The sequence below is a fragment of the Antrostomus carolinensis genome, unplaced genomic scaffold (assembly GCF_000700745.2).
Source record: "Antrostomus carolinensis isolate BGI_N321 unplaced genomic scaffold, ASM70074v2 scaffold12192, whole genome shotgun sequence".
In the NCBI taxonomy this organism is placed as follows: Eukaryota; Metazoa; Chordata; class Aves; order Caprimulgiformes; family Caprimulgidae; genus Antrostomus; species Antrostomus carolinensis.
Window position 1 is genome coordinate 54491 of NW_010301643.1, and position 17440 is coordinate 71930.

Consider the following 17440-nt stretch of genomic DNA (forward strand, 5'->3'; position numbering starts at 1 on the left):
GCTTTCATATCTGTTTAATAAAGCTGTTTTAAAAAACAATTAGTCATATTTCCTTTTATTTTTAACCAGGAGACTTTTTCTGTCTCACACAACATTAATTCAAGAGGCTGTTTAACGCAAGTGCTGTAGTATTTGTTCATTAAAACATGTATTATTTAGAAGGCTGACAAGTCACAGTGTGTTTTAGCTGAGAGACTAGAATTCCTCTTTGCACGATATTCCAGTCTACTCGCTAGACAGGGAAGGGTGTGTTCTCAGCCTTACCAAGAAGTACTTATAAAATAGATGAGTCTGGCTCCTAAGAAGCCATTACAATCTGGCATGAAGTTACATATTTACAAATATTTCTAGAACACAGGGTCATCAGTGCCTTTTTTATAAATACATGTTTAGACACATAATAATCCATTAAAAATGTCTTGGTGAGGAGGATAATTTTTGTCTAACTTCTGTGTGAAAACCAGAGTTAAACTATGTCAGTTACCTTTCAGGACCTGAAAGGCAAAATACGCAAGGTCTCCAGAAGTGCATAGAAAGGGTATGATGAGATACAAATATTTTCAGAGCAATGCATTTATTTAGAATGTGGCTGAATTTTCAGCTCATCTGGAGCTCGAGATTAGCTGAATTTCTTAGACTGAGTGTTTTGTTTTCCAGGCACTTGCTTTTTTTTTTTTTTTTTTAATTATTTTTTCCTGTCCTCAGGACTTTATGAGATATAGGGAAGGTAACCCCGATACCAGTATTCTGATTTTTTTTTTTTTCTTTTTTTATAAAGTTTGCCCAAAGCAGACATCTGAAGAAATGTCTTCCAATCGTGATTCAAGCCTTACTAATGCACCGGTGCAAAGCAAGCTAGTATCTTCCTTCCAGCAGCACACAAAGAAAGCACTTAAGCAGGTAAGCTTGTATTGACTGATAATCAATTGGTTTCTCTTTAACATGTGTGTCAGTCTTATACAAATAAAATCTCAGCAGAATTTCAAGGCATTTCTGAGGATTTTTAGTGCTTTGTTTAGTGGTGTATTGCTGAGGTCTTTGCTTCTCTATTTTTACCGATGGTGCAGTCCTGCTATTTATTGTGACTTTGATGGGTTTTTAAGTGCTTTTCAAGTAAGCAGAATTGTTTGTATTATCACATCACTGCTTTTCCTGTGTAAGCATTTGTGTTGGAAATTTTACATGAAGCTTAAAATAAAAGAAAAGATTTGAAAGAAGTTTTGCAGATAGGTAAGAATCTAGATATACTTGCTGTTCAATTTTTCTTTATGGGCTGTAAAGTAATTTTTCTTCTGTACTGTATTTGACACTGAAGTGTATAGAAGTGTGTTATTTTTTGATAACTTATGATTTGAATGATTTAGGTTGCATGATAGGTGGTAAAGCTTGGCAACAGTACCTGAGTATTGAAAGTCAGATATTAACTGAAAGCATAACAATGTGAAAATTATTTTCCAACAGTGCCAAATTAGTTCAGCTAACGGCTGGACAAATGAAAAAGAGAAACTAAAAAATTGTAATTGCAAATAAATTATTGTTATCTCCTCAATTTTGAGTATGTAGGAATAATTTTAGTCTTGTAAAGACTATAAAAAATGAAATACATCTTTTCTAAAGTGTTAGCATAATGAGATGACGTTGTTTAAATTTTTTCTCATAACTGCTCTCTTAGTTACGGTTAGTGGAGATCTAGTATTTCATGGGGTAGTTTATTGCAGAGTTGTTGATTTAGGCTTAAGTTAACCAAAGCCTATTGACATCTCTTTCTCAAAACGCTTAAGTAATTGTGCTTAGTTTTTCATGCCGTTTGAGTTTACATCCACTAAAATTAATAGACCTTTATCATTCACATAAGGTGAATGTACTTATAGGCTTTAAGGGCTGGAAGGGATTGTTAGATTGGGGACTCACATATGTTTGGTTAGGAAAATTGAGCAGTGGGCACAAAGCAGCTCATTAACTGCGTGGGTAGTTGTGAAATAGACACTCTTTTTGGAAACTCTTTTGTGATACGTGAACTTTCCTAGAGGTGAAGCGAGCAGGCAAAGGTAAAGAAGGGGAAAAAAGAGCGAAGCCACAGATGTTTGAAATGTATAACTGTTTAAACTCTGCCACTTGTCACTTGATGTATAGCACTGAGAATAATTTTTAAAAGGGCAAACTAATCAGAATAGCTTAATTAATATAAAAAGTCATAACACTGATGGAAATCTTTGAAACATTCCCTAAGGCAGTAGGGTCAGAGCAACATCAGGAAGTTAAGTAATCAATAAAAAGAAATCTGTTTTAATTAAGTTGATGGTAATTAGATCCTGTACTTCAGAGTATGAGAGTATTATTGCAGCTATCAGTAAAATGTTTCCTGTATACATTCAGTATTACACAAATGGACATTTGTATTGTGGAATAGTAGAGGATTTTTGTTTGTTTTCTCTAAAGTTTCAGGTGTTGGCTACTGCCATATACATGCTGCAGATTTGTTTTAATTTGATATTGTAGCAGAGGTGAATAAACTTTAACAGGAATTTTATTTCTAAAATTGATGTTCGAAATATATCCTTTCACTTTCCAATCTTTCTGTTGCTTTAATGGATACATAGTGCCACAAATATGTACAAAGAAGAACCTGTAGTACCTTTGAATACACAAGAAACTTTAGACACTTGTATGCAGCGCTCCTCCAACTGATTCTTACTGGTTCCACGCTAAAGGAACAGATGAGCCATCATTGTACTCTCAGCAAGTGCTTAAACTTTTTCCTACTCAATCTATTTAAAAACAGTGGGTTCTTCACATTAATTTGATCTTGTGTGTATTTGTTTTGTAACCCATTAAAATTCAAGTGAGAGGCAAGTTGATAATGTGCAGTACTGCTTGAAGATCTGAGTAGAATTAGAAGATTTTCTCCACTGTTTATCTACTTAATAACCACTCTAGTTATATATAATTCTTTTTAAAGTGTTATATGCTGGATTTACACATTACTTGATTTTTAATGAATTCTAGAGGTATATTCCTGGATTTAGATTGCAAAAAGCAATTTCACTTTTCCTTGTAACAGCTTGCATTTTAAGATGCTCTCATGAATCAAATTAGTCACAGCACTGCATTTCTTGAGCTGTGGTAGGAGCTTGGAGGAAAGGTCCCTGGCTCTTGGTCTTGACTTCTCTCAGGTAGCAGTGGACCTGGGGTACTTTGCAGGGGCTAGGGAGTTTGCAGTTGCAGTGGACTCTCACAAGGACTGTGCCACAGTTGAGACCTTACCTCCTCACCTTTCAAAGGCTGGGCTGCCATTTTGGTCTGGAAACTTTCTAGTTTCACTGCCTTCCATAGCGTCCTTGTTGGGAGAAAGGTTTTGAGTGTTTTACCACTGAGTGTGTTTCATGGTTCTTTTTCATTTTTGAGGGAGTTTCAGTTTTGCTCTTGTATAGTATCTGAGTGTAATGTCCAACAAAATAGTTCACATTCATGAGGGTTTAGAAAAAAGAGTCTATGGTGTAGAGCTACCTTTTATGCTTGGCTTTCTGATGGCAGATTTTACAGATTTCTGTTTCCTGTTTGCTGTTGGAAGTGCTTGGGTATGTGTGCCCAGCTGTTGCTGATCTAGTATCTTTGAAAAGAAGGTTTATGGCATGCTGTCACAAGCTGATTTCCTATCAGTACTGATCAGTTCCACACTGATTTACCTCATTTTGACACTGGAGAGTTTTGGCATGCAGACCCATGTAAGGACCTCTTCCTGGGAAAGTACTGAACTACATCTGCATCTGCTAGCAGTGGTACATGGTCACACTACTGTGTGAATTATTCTTGCTCTGGACAAGGCTAACTCAAGTATGGACATCAAGTCATGGCATAGTATCTACCATGCTCCTCTCTGGTCCAGTTTCTGTTCCATTGACTTGAGGTGGTACCTTTTTTTGGAAGTCTTCACTATGTACAGATTTGTCTGTATCTATCAAGATGTTCTTGGAACATTTCTCAGAAGAAACGATCATACCTGCAAACTGGCCTCACGTAGGTAACACTGAGCATGAGTGAATATCCAAGACATTGAGGTGATATTAGTGTCTGTTGGACTCTGATAGCCAAGTATAAGAGCACCTTGTCCATCAGTGTACCAGTTGTTTCCTGGGGCAGTACCAAGAGAGGATAAAGAACTTGAAGATGCACTGTAACGATGTCTGGGATGATAGTAGAGCTCCCAGATGTGGAAGAAAATCCTGCCTCACTTTTGGCACTTTGGAATCAGCACCAAGAAGGGTACCCGTAAATTTTCTGTTGGGAGAAGAGAAGGCTACTCCATTCAGACTCAGGATCTGAATACAAACCAGGACATGTCTGAGACTGTGCTGGGCATCCAGATCTCTTTGTAGAGACAGAAACTCCAGAGACAGCAGCCAAGTGGGTTTGGGAGGAGAGAAGCTCAGGAAATAAGGGAATCTTCACAAGGTATGTTACTGCTGCTGGTTTGTTTTGTTTTTCTTAATTTTGGGCTTTGTCTGCATGCTTGGTGGCTGGGTTCATATATGTGCCACTATTTGACTCATGAAGTGGGTAGATGCAGTTTTTTATGGAGAAGGAAGGCACCCATCCACCTGATTTGTTCTTATAGTAGAAGTGGCAAGTCCACACCCTGTTTTTTCCCATGGATGCTCTCAGGCCCCAAGCAGTAAGAGAGCTATGGGGAAGTTACAGTTTGGCTCATGTGTTGCTTCTGTATTTTAGGACATTAGACCTGTACAGCTCCAAATAACATTTCAGGCTAATTTTTCTAGCACAAGCGTAATTATCATGAGAAACCAACTTACAACCTGAAGCAACAAGAGATTAAATTTCAGAGCAGAACGGTGAACAGTGTAATTTAACCCTGATTTACCCAAATTCACAGAATTAGTTTATCAAGATTTCTTTATTTGTTTTTTAAGGACATAGTTGTCCAAGTGCCTAGGTTGACACTGAAGGTAGAATCCTGATCTCCCTTGATGCTGGTGTGGATTTGCTTTCCTGTCTTCAGCTCAGGCACACTGCTTATCTTGCTATGAGAGAAGTAAACTCACCAGTCTTGCTCCCTCCACACTCATTCTGTTAGGTCTTCTTTCCTTGATTACAGCTAGATGTAGGTTATCTTGAAGCATTTTGCTGTCTGTAGAAAGTAGTTCACTATGAGTCTGTCTGTGGTGTCTGTCCTTTGACTCATTCGAGCAACTACTCGCTCACACATTCTCATATACACCTAATAGATTTGCCTGCCCTTCTTTCCCTTCCTTGTCCCCAAAGAAACAAAAGCGACAGAGGAGATCATTATGATTATGTCCTTATCACTTAGAATCTGAGCACAGGGTGTCTTCCTGAAAGGCTCTGAAAATCCACTGTGAACTGAGAGGTATTTTTTGTACCGAATTCCTTGGTATAGAGAGTTTGCCACAGTTTCTCAGTATCTCTGTTAACTATTTTCCTATGTTTCATTTCAGATGCTACAAATTTACCAAGACCACAGTTGGAGAATTCTGGCTCGCTAGCTGAAGCATTTGATCAGATGTCTGGCAACATGAGTGATGATTCTTGACAATTTTTCCTGTCAACAAATGGAAAACAAGGAAAACATGTTGCTTTCTGACTTCTAGAAAGACATGGGAAGGGACAGTGGAATTTACAAAACGCATTCAGGAAAATGGAACTTTGAAGATGATGAAAATGATGAACTAAACTGATTCTCTGATTGTCAAGACAAGTCTAGGGAAGAGGACAGAGAAACTATGGCAGGGAGACTGCATAATGGGGAAAAGAAGCTGGAAGAGCAAGAGTTCCAGCAGGAGCTCTTCAGGGAGTACATGCATTGCCCGAAGGCAGGCTGCACGGTATGTCCCTCTAAAGGTCCCTATGCACGGGCAGCATGTACCAGCTGCTCAACAAAGTGCTTTGGTAAGACGCAAGACAATGTTTATGGGACTTTCTTCTGGTCCTCAGCCCTTACCTGTGGTGGAAAGAAAGGGACAGGAATCCACACAATCCCTGGGTTTTTTGGGGTTTTTTAGGGGGTTTTTTTGTACCGCTTTTTAATAACTAGCTCCCAGTTGCTGGGGCATTCTGCTTGTTTGTTTTTCCACTCTGGTTGTTTGCATAGTATGCTTTTCACAGCTCTCCTGCATGTTTTCTGTTTTAATAAATGTGTTTTCCAGAATATCTTACTCTGAGAAAAGAAGAATTTTAAAGCAACTTGAACAGTATCATGTTGGAAGTGTAGTTGCCATTCTATCGCACTGTAGGACAGTGTCCCTGACTTAAAATATGTCCTGGCATTAACATTACATTACCTTTGGTTAAATCTATCACTGCTTCATAGTGGAATGTCCTTCCCAAATAGAGGTCAAAAGCACCCTCTTTGTTATTTTTTGTAAAGGCAATTGCTTGTCCCAAGTCTCAGACAATCAAGCTGATGATAGTGGCCTATTTCTAAGCATTGCACTTGTCTGATGATGTTTTTCTTTAAGTAACCTGGGGAACTATTTAAGATGGATTGGTCATTGCTACTGTATTAATGACAAATATAATCGGTCATATTTCTGGTCTGTGCATAGTAGTCAACATTTTCCAATGCTGTTACTTGATTTTTCCATATAGTGGCAGTGGGTGTTGAAGTGAATATCTTCTTCTGGGCCATATGAAGAGAACAGCTTTTGATTTGAATAGTTTATAAAATTAAATTACACCCAGGTGAAAATGAATCATGCCTTGATTTTGAAGTGGATCCTAGAAATGGTTGGCCTTTTCAGGGAAAGACAGAGATTGGCACAGCTCACAACTCTTCAGAGCTCTAGGAAGCTCCTGCAAAATGCTGACAAGCAATTATCTACAAATGCTGTTCGAGGAGCTGTTGGGCAGGTCCCCAGAAGGCTGTGTGCTCAGGGTGTGTGGGCAAGTGGCAGAACCCAGGATGAAACAGGATGTCTGGCAGAAAGGCATGACACCGTAACTGCTTACATTGGTGCAATGTAAATTGTTGCATTTGTTTCTATGAGAGGTAATATGACAGGATTTTTTATCCGGAGGATGATAGTCTAGCCCTGAAGCCCTGTGCAGAGTATGTTTGCAAATTTGACCTGATGGGAAATGTTGATTATTGTTTTAAGATTTTGTTTTGACATTGCTATCTTTGTTTTAGTTGGTTTTTAAAATGCTTTCTACAAACTGTTTCCTTACCTGTATGTGCTTTGTTGTGCCAAGAAACACATTTCCCCATAAAGCACTTTTCAGCTGATAGATACTATTAGTTTAATATTACACAAACAATTTTGTAGAAAAACAACACTCTTCTCTTTGGAAAAAAGTGTCACTGAGTTGGTGCATATGCCATGATCATTCCCATTCACATGCAAGTCAGAACAGACAATGAAGACATCACATGATTTTTTGTCCTGCTCTTGTTTCTGCAGTTGGAAAAGCAATAAAAATGTTTACTTTGCAGTCTATCATGATTTGCAGCAACTGTAGCTGTGAATGCATTATTGTACCCCTACAGAAGATGGTGCCGGCTTGCAGGTGTACAGGTACATATATAGTTACACACATTGTCTCTGCACCTTGAATGGCCAAGCACTTTAGTTCAGTGTTGATTAGTATGCAGGTAAATGTTCAGTTGTTAATATATACTGTACTTGTACAGAAAGACCCTGATTACTATTGGGACCTAAAGAACAAATATGCAGCAAGAAATTATTTTAGTTCCAAATATGGATATAAGTGCCACAGGGTAGGAGGTTGGCATGGGACAGGAATAGATGCTTATACAATAAGTTATTAGTAGAGTTTGAAAATAAACCCTAGGTCTAAACTCCAAACTTCCAGCCTGGCATTCTACCCCTACTCTTCATCTCCAAATGATTGGTTGTGTACACTTGGCAACCAATACTGTTGTTTGGTGTGCAAGTCTGATTGGAAATAAATTAATTTTCTCTATACTTTGGAAATAGCACTTTGTAGCTGTTTCCATAAGATGTCTTTCTTATTGTTTTAATCTTACATTTGCATGGTTATAACTGAGTGCTTGTAATATATGTTTTATATAAGAAGTAGTGGCATCCTATAAACAATACTGTGTTTATTCTTCATGATTTGTGGTGCTTACTGTTTTATTTAACTGATCTGTGTATTCATGAAACAGGTTGCCACTGAAAAATTTTTATTTAATAGAAACATGGGAATTAAAAGCTGTCTTAATTTTACTGACAAAATGAGGATGAGAGAGAGGACAAACACTGAATTTTATGGTAGTGTTAAGTGAATCAGTGATAAACGATAAATCTGTTTCAGCTTTGCCAATTTGGGATCCATGACCATGATGAAGAGTTGTTATTTGTTTTGTGCAATAGACTTTTCTCAGTGTATCATAGCTTGTGTTTTTCACATGGCAGAACGGAAGAATTCCTTAACTTTACATTTCTGATCCATAATGTGTGAAATTTCAAAGGTTATGTTTCATGATATGAGTTTTAGAATGTAGACTTGACATTTATGGAACAAATAGAAATCTGGGACGATGTTGCTTAATGCAACCAAGTGTTACATATCTTTGTTGTTAATAATTTTTAACATTCTCAGCGTGTCATGCACTTAAGCTCAAATGAAAGTGGTTTTCTGCATTAATGGTTTATCTCTATGCTGCATTTTTTCATTCTGAGTTGAAAAGATGTGGGAAAGAAAAATAATAAAAAATATCCTGAGCAACAGTAAAATCAGAGCATAGAGCTTGACATTTTACTTCTGCTGCTCTTTTGGGGATGTATTTTTCCCCTCTCTCCAGTTTCCTTTTAGCTTATATTATTTCCTTTCTTTCCTACTTCAGAGATGACTTTATTAGTTTTTACTGAAGAGAGAGTCAACCATTTTGTCAGAAGTGAATAAGTCTTTCCTGTGTTAAGATCAACTAAATATGAAATGATTATTCTTAAGAACAGAAATGGCATTCATCAGACCTCCAACACACTGCTACACTCCAGCAGGGGCATAAACTGCCAAAAAAGAGAAGGAGACTTGCTTTGTCACCTCTTTCTAAAAAACTGCTTGGAATTAGAAGGTCACTGTTAATTGCATGGTATTTTTCTTTTGCCATCTATCTTAAGAGTTTGTGTTTTCTTGATATTCATCTTTTTACATTATTTTGAGTTCTTTGGATGAAAATGGATCAATAGCTTACTTAAAGATTTTGGCAATAAAAATAATTTCATTAAACAAATCAGTTATACCAAGCCCTGCATAATGACTGTGGCAGTGTTATTCAACAGATGGCCACAGGTTCATTTTTATGAATGGGGATATTGGGATTTCTCCATACTCATTATGTGCAAGAGATTCACAGATGTCCTTTGCAAATCTCCTTGTGAAAGGCTGGATGTAAGTACTATGCTTTGGTGGTGATTTTAAGAGAGCTTTTAGTGTTTTCACTTGTATACTACATGAACTTTCATTTTCTTTCTCCTCATCTTTATTTATGTGCTATACAGATAGGATGGTAGTAATGAGTAATGTTTTACAGAACACTTCAACAGTGATCAGTTTTAGGAATTTACAAATTGCAGCTTTTTAAACTTGGACGTTTAGCACAAAGTGATGGAATACATTTGAAGTGTAAACATAGACTCTCATTAAAGAAAAATATACCTTTATAAACTATCATATGGGCTATATGTGTTTCTCTCGTACTTCCCATACTAAAAATTGTGCTGTATCATTTGATAGAATTGCTGGCTCTTTCTTGCAGATCTGTAGGCAGACCAGCTAGGAGCTTATATATCTGTAAATATGGATGAGATGCAAAAGGCTGTGTCAGTAAAAGATGCCGATGTAGTCGATGTTAATTGCTGTTTCTGTATCTAACAGCAAGTTCTGGAACCTTTTTTCTTTCTAGTAAGTTATGAAATTTCTAATTTTCTTCAGTGCTAGTTACAAATTTGACTCATCTACTTTGTGTTTATTCCCTTCACCAGAGGAGCCAAAACTAGAGATTTATTTGGTCATGGTGTCTAGGAAAGCACTAAATTAGCTCGGTACACTAAAAGCTCGATATAGCAGAACATTTGGTGTATGTTTCACTTTGAGTAATCCCATTGACTTCCCAGCTAAGTAGAATTAATCTTGGAATACAAGATTCTTGTCTTATCCTACAGTAGTCTTGTATCATAAAATTAATATCCCTCAGGCTAAGTATAGAGAAGTTATATATTTGTCCCCAGCAGAGACTGCACAGAGTATCCTGGCTTTATACTTTATAGTGTTTGGCTTTGCTAGTAACTAGGAGTGAGTTTGCAATTTCTCCCTCTGCTGGATTGCTCCTGGTGTTGTCTTGCAAAGACTTTTCTATCCAAAATTTCAGACCCTGCAGCTTTAAATTCAAAGGAGAATTTAACACAAAACTGTAGTGATTAGCTGGAAATAGTATGTCCCACTAAACAGGATGACTGAAGAAAATCTCAGCCATCTCTTTACCCTGTGAGTCAAATATTATTTACTTGATACTTTTGTACCTTCCTCCCTTGCCTCATATCTTTCCTTTGACAAATGAGAAGATAGAGGGGCATAGGGAAGTTTATTCATCTGTTCTCTGGACACAAAGCAAATCATTGGCACTTTGTGTTAAAATTTTGACTTAGATTTTTATGTTCACATGGTTTTTATTTTTTTTTTTCCATTCTACAACCTGTCTTGCAGGTGTCCACATGTGTGTAGCTTTACTGTCAGCTTGAGTCATCCCGTATAGTCTGATTTCCAAACTTAATATGGGCCCTGTGTAGTCATTGATTCCTTGAGTCATGAAACTGGAGATGGGGGAGGGACTGGCAGTGAAACAATGAATGTTAGGGGGAAAAGAAACCCTGAAAAGCAAATGTGTGTCAAAGGGAAATGGTGTCTTTAAGGTTTGTGCTTGATCCTCACCCATTGATGTCCTTAGCTTGTAGCTCAGAGTGGTCTATGTCTCAAAGTAAATAGTTCTGCTCCCAGCTCTGTTCCCTGCTCTTGTGACTCTGAGTGTCCAGGGAGTGCTTGGGGTAAGCTGTGCTGTCTTACATTAATGCTCTGTGAGCATGGGGTGGCCTGTGCTTCTTGGAAGTGCCAGATCAATTGCATAAATGTGTGTTTAAGGTTCAGAAGTGGCCTTCCTGTAACACGAAAGAAGGTAAGTGGTGCGCCTGGCAAAGACTGGGTACTGCTGCCTTTGCTCCAGCAGCACGGATGTCACCTAAGGTGTATGAATGCTGGGTACCTGTCACTGATGGAGGATACACGGTTGCTTACTTTCTGCCATTTGTGGGAGTTCAGTCTAAAGCATTGAAAATCAGCTGTCAGGCTTTACAAAGTTTCTACCTTTGTCACAGTGGCTGTATAAATTATTAAAATGGTGTTACCTTATGGATGCTGGTAACAGGGCTATGGTTGCTGGTAGAGGTGGAAATTGTCTTGAAAGGTCAGGAGGAGACTGGAGGAGGACATGGGGCATCATTTGGGCTCTTACTCATTTGTCTAGAGAGGATGATGCTAAGAATGGATATTTCTTCTTTCTTCATCAGGGAAATTGGGCTGTGGGAAACAACAATACAAAGTTTGGTTTGTGGTTATTATACTGGTATGCTGTTAGTACAGGAGTTGGCTATCTTTTCAGTTAATTTTTAGTGGGCTATTTGTTACTGTCTCAGCAGTATTGCTATTAAATAAGGGTCACCTGTTTTGACACTTAGCTTGATGGAACTGTGCACTGAGGGTCATTTTCTGAATTTTGGGGAATTTTTGAGAATTGTTAACACTTTGGAATTTTCTGTACACAAGTCTGGCTGTGCTTGCTCAATACCAGTATGAATTTTCTGTCTCAATAAATGTGTGAAGTATAGGCTGTTCTTCATGGTTTTCTGCTTGCTTCTTTGGTTCAGTGCAGATCTGACCAGATTCCTCTCTTTGTTTGATTTCAGTTGTTCTAATTTGCTTTTTATTGCAGAGTGCTTATGTGTCTTTTAAGAAGTGTACTACAAAAAGGGTTAATCAATGAAATAGCTTTTGTGTGGCTTGGTGTATTTTATGTTGTGTAGTGTGTTATTTAGAGGAATAGAGTGATATTGATTTCTTTTTTTTCAGAGATTTTTTTTTTTTTTTATTTAGCTGTGTGAACATTTTGGAAAGATATTACAGATTAATTGAAGTCACAGACTTAAACCTTATAAGACGTTAGTCATTCATGCTCATATACCTACAGGGATAATTCATATCAAGTATATTCCTTGTTGATATCATGTTACTTTAATAAATCCCCACCAAGATCATAACACAAATCATAGTTATAAAAAGAGGGTGCATAGTAAGATTGGAGAAAAATAGACAATGGATTAAGCCCAGCCCATTCTGATTAATTCCAGATTTTTAATGCTTGCAAATATATTAATTGCCAAGTGTTCATATTTGTATGTTTTAAGATCTTTTGAATCAAGTATCATTTTCCATATAAAACAGTGTGGCAGGTATTTGCTATTTCTAATCTTTAAATATTTTGTATTACATTATCAACCCTGTATTCGATCCATTTAAGAAACACAAAGCACTCCCATTTGTAGAGATTTATTCTTGTATCGTTTTTCCCTAGATTTGCCAGAACACCGTCATGTTCGTGTTCTGAAGGTTAATGCCCAAAGTCAAGCAGACAGAAGCCAAGAGCTGCAAGGTTTCCAAGATTAGGACTGATTCCCTTCAGAAAAATAAATGATTCCTGCCATGTTCAGTGATTTTGTGCAGCGCTACTCACGGCTGAGTGAGTGCATCAATACTGTAGTCCTTACATGCTGTACATACTGATGACACTCTGTGTTAACTTGATTGACTGAGCAGTATACTGGAGAGGATGCACCTGCGAGAGATGTGCAGACATATATATTTTTATTCTGGTTTTGAAACATTTATTTTACATTTTTTTCACTTGGAAGTCTTAGTTTCACATTCCGTGGGTTATCATGTTGTGCTGTTAAGGTAGAGCAAACAATTACGTGCTTCTTTGTTGTCAAAACTGTACTGGAAAATGATCTAAGGTGCATCTTCTTTCTCTTTATAACAGAAAACCTGATTTTATATTTTAAAGGAAAATTACTTAAAGGGGACAAGTGTGAAGTCTGGCAAGTCAGTAGCTATGTAAATGATTCTTATTTTAAGAGATTCAGTTTAATGGTAGAGAAATGTCTCATGTAATTCACTTGTAAGCATTATTTTTTGTTACATTTTTATGTTTTGTTATCGTTTTTGTAGGCTTTAAGACAACAGCAGAAAAGAAGAAATGGAGTCTCAATGATGGTAAACAAGACTGTTCCTCGTGTTGTTTTGACACCATTAAAGGTGTCTGATGAGCAGTCGGATTCACCTTCAGGTAAATAGCTAAAGGACTGTTTGCAAGATCAGCTCTAGTCACAGAGCATTCCTCTGAATCAGCTGTGTAGCATACAGATTTTGGAACTGCTGCAATAATATTTCCACTTGGTGGCTTTGTTTAACGTCTTTATTTCCTTATCAAATCTGGTGTCTCAAGGCTGGAGATTTTTCTTTAATAAAGAACTGAAGGCACACAGTACAATGACAATTTGTAATAGCAGCAGCTTTAAAGGAATGCAAAGTAACATTCTGTTTGGCTCTGGAACTCTAATGGTGGACCCCATGCTGGTATTCAATGCCATAAAAAGAGAAGGAGGGGAAAAAAAAAAAAGGCAAGCTTCTCTGTGAATGTGAATTTGTGTCTCAGTTCTGCATTGCAATAGTCGGATCCTTTTGTTAGCTTTTCTTCTTCTGGTGCCATGCTTATCACTGCAGCATAACCTTGACCTTTAGCTCTGGTGGTTAAGTTGCTTCATTTTAAGAGATTTCTGTGTCTGTGTTTAACACAAATTGACAATTGTATTTCCAGGCATATCTCTTTTATAAGATTTTTATTTATTTATTTATTTATTTATTACTTTTAGATTGTTTTACTGCCCCATAACTTGAGGTTAAAATATTTTTAAAGATATCTCTTGGGCATTATAAGGAAAATGCTATTTTTATTAGATCAGTGAATATTTTTATTGACTGCAGTGTTCAGTAAACTTTAGTTTTCAGCACTTAATTGATTTATTGAGCTTTTACTTCCATTTCCTCTGATGATGAGGAATCGTATTGTGACCAGAAAGTTGTATTGCCTTTCAGCAAGTATATGCCAATTTTTAAAAAAATCCTGGTTTGGTTTTGTTTACAGTTTACGGGGTGCTGGGGGGATTGTTGGTACAAGTGCATCAGTATCATGTTTGGGGGTTTTTATTTTTTCCTAAGGATCTGAATCTAAAAATGGTGAAGCAGATGGTTCTGATAAAGAGATGAAACATGGGCAAAAGTCTCCAACTGGAAAACAAACAAGCCAGCACTTAAAGAGGTTAAAAAAATCTGGTTTAGGTGAGTAGGAGTAAAATAAATGTCTAATTTGTTATTGTAATACTGTTGTTTTTTTTTTTTTTTTCCTAAACCCTGTATTCTCTTTCAAAGTTTTATTTTTCTGGTTTATCTGTCCCTTTTTCAAACTCAGCAGCTGACCCTTTCTCAAGAAGGCATCTTTCTTTTTTGACTACCTGGAAAATCCATGGGCAATTTTTTTCCCCCCAGAATGCTTTTCTGTAGTTGCTTCTTAAATTTTACAGACCTAAGCAACTGCAGGCAGAAAGGTCATTTAGCAATTAGCTTCTGATTGCTGCATTATGATTTTGGGGGAGGGGGGGCAGAGTATAGCAAATATTCTTTCTTCCTCGTAAATCTGCCTCTAGTGTAATATGCATTTATTCCCAAAGATAATAGTATATGTGCTTACATACCTGCCCTTTTAGAAGTTAACCCTCTTTTCTTCATTTACATTATTTCATGTCATATAGAGATTTGACATATCATTTTTAGTTGATTCTCTTTCTTTGGTTGATTTGTTTCTTTGGTTGGATCCTTAATTATTTTGAAGCTGTATCTCTTGAGGTGGTAGATACAGTTTCTGGTTTTATTTTCTGTGTTTTTAGCAAGATTCATGGATGATGATCTGTAATTAATGAAGAATTTTCTCTGAAGAGATGCTAAGAGTAAATTCTCAGTAGCTCCATGTGATAGGCAGGTTTTCCTGTTCTGAATGAAATATAATTGGAAATATTCCCTAAGGAGCAGAAAATGTGGTGTTCACAAAGAATCTTGTCTCGGCTAAAGTAAAGTAGAATAATTACATAACTGTTTCTTTATCTTTTCTAAGGACCTTTTGCATTCAACAGACCACTGAATCATTTGGAGAAGTATTTTGCAATATGGCCATATTGTAAAAGTTAGCAAACAAGCTTTTTGTAGCAGCTGGATCATCCTAAAAATTTAGTGTCTGTCTTTGTGGTGATAAGATTGTTCTTCTTTATTAATGATCTGCCCTAGTCTTTTTTATACATATATGTATATATATAACGATTCTGTAAAATAGCTTGAAGGTACTTATCTTCCAAAGTATCTTAGGTTGGTTGTTAAATGTGCTATTGACAGTTCCTAGCAAACTCTTTCCTGCAAGCCTAATTGCATTACAGCCTCCCATGAAAGTGTACTTCGGTTTCATATATAATCTTTCTGCAGATTATTCATAAGTCTCAGATGGATAACTAGTTCTCTATGTTGATCAAATGGTATTATTCAAAACCGAAAATACTTCTTCAGTGTTACAACTTTTGCTGTACAAAGTTACGTTCAATTTCAGATGATTTCCTGTAACTTTTTCCTACATTTAAAACTGAGGTACATAATTTGATGTATACATTCCTCCTCATTCCCAGATATTTCATCAACTGTTAGCCGATGATACCAAATGTAGAGTGAATTAATTAGATTTTTTGTGGATTTCAGAAAAAAATCCTCTGTCCTTTTGGTACACCACAATTGTGGTGCACCACAATTGGAATGCAGAAACTTTGTGTAATGTTTGAGGGTTTCTGTTCTTGTACCTGCTGAAATGTTTCTCCTACTACATAATGTTTCTTAGGATACTGATAGAACAGTTGTTGAGCATCTTTGAGATCCTATATAGTGCAAGATTCATTTTCAGACATTGGTTGTCTGAAAGTGCTGATCTACCCAACTTTCACTGCATGTTATGTTTGATAGCCTTTCTGAGCTCCCATTAAATATGATTACTTTTTCCCCTTTTAGTTAAATGATTGTGCTGACTATGTGATTTCCATCCTTTTCCTGTTTTGAGTTTTAGACTTTGTTGTAGGGTGCTCGCACCCTTTTCGTGGTTAATTCTCTATGCTGGAGACTAATCTCTTCTTTTCCAAGGCTGTAAGCTTGGATTTCTCACTCATCTTCCAGGTTCTGTTTCTGATCTGGGCAGTGATCTCCTGAAACTATGGTAGCAGCTCTATAAGGATTCAAAATGTCTTCCTCTGTAGAAAACAACATAAAAAACATTGTCATATGTTTTGTCATAAACTCTTCTCGGAGTTACGATGAGCTATGCAGTAGTGGCATACTCTTGGCATGTTCCACAGAACTAGTACTTTCCATGATACTCTCAAATACTTCACTAAGTCTGGTTACAAACTTGAGACCTGCAGTAAAGGTCCTCACTTAGCCATAGGAGGGGTGCAGGGGAGAGAATTGGTGGTTCTTCTGAACAGATACTGGTTTTTTAAAACTTGCTCTGCAATGAACTACTGGCCTGTCATCCTAGGAATAATATACATATTTCTTCCATAAGTTGATAAAACCTCCATAGTAGCCTGTAAGCAGTAGCAGATCAAATAAATCAGAAAATGTGTGACCCAGTGTCACATAGAATTAGTTTTGACTTTCAGATACTGTCTTGGGCTTTTCACACTATTAAAATATCTGCCACTGAAGGATGTTACGGACCTTGCAGTCATATATAACTTACTTTAGTTTGGATCATCTCTATGTGCATGTCTTTCCATAGGATATGAAGCATTAGCTGGGGAAAATGTTCCTCCAATTTGGAGTCACTTAGAAGATGGGGATGTGTATTCTGTATTGATTAAAGAAAAGGGTATACATAGAGGCATTAAAATCGGATACATCATACTACTTCTGTTACACTTGGGGACTGTCTTTTTTTCTCCATTCATATTTAGTGGATGAAACAGATGGTGAGGACAGTTGTGATGCATTCATGAAAGTGAGCACTTCTTCCATACAGTTGTCCTTTATAACAGGGCATTCATTTGTTTGTAATGGAGTCTTTTCTGTACTGAAATACAGCACATTGGAAATATGTGTTGGAAAAGGTTATCTTGTGCTGAGTGCAATGTGCTCCTTGTCTCATTCAGTTAGTATTGTCTGCTGAAAAGTACAAGAAAATTGCAAGAATGTTTGTGGGAGGCTGAAGGGGAGCTTTTAGAATTTACAAATCTGCTGCTTTATC

At 37.0% G+C, this 17440-nt stretch overlaps 1 protein-coding gene across 1 annotated transcript in view; it reads left to right on the forward strand.

The window, feature by feature from the left end:
* ASXL3 (ASXL transcriptional regulator 3) overlaps window positions 1-17440 on the forward strand; it is a 102023-nt gene that overhangs the window by 43489 nt on the left and 41094 nt on the right. The window contains exons 5-7 of the mRNA XM_010163540.1: window positions 779-900; window positions 13279-13396; window positions 14329-14448. Coding sequence (XP_010161842.1) covers window positions 779-900; window positions 13279-13396; window positions 14329-14448 — 360 coding nt within the window. The remainder of the gene's footprint in view (window positions 1-778; window positions 901-13278; window positions 13397-14328; window positions 14449-17440) is intronic.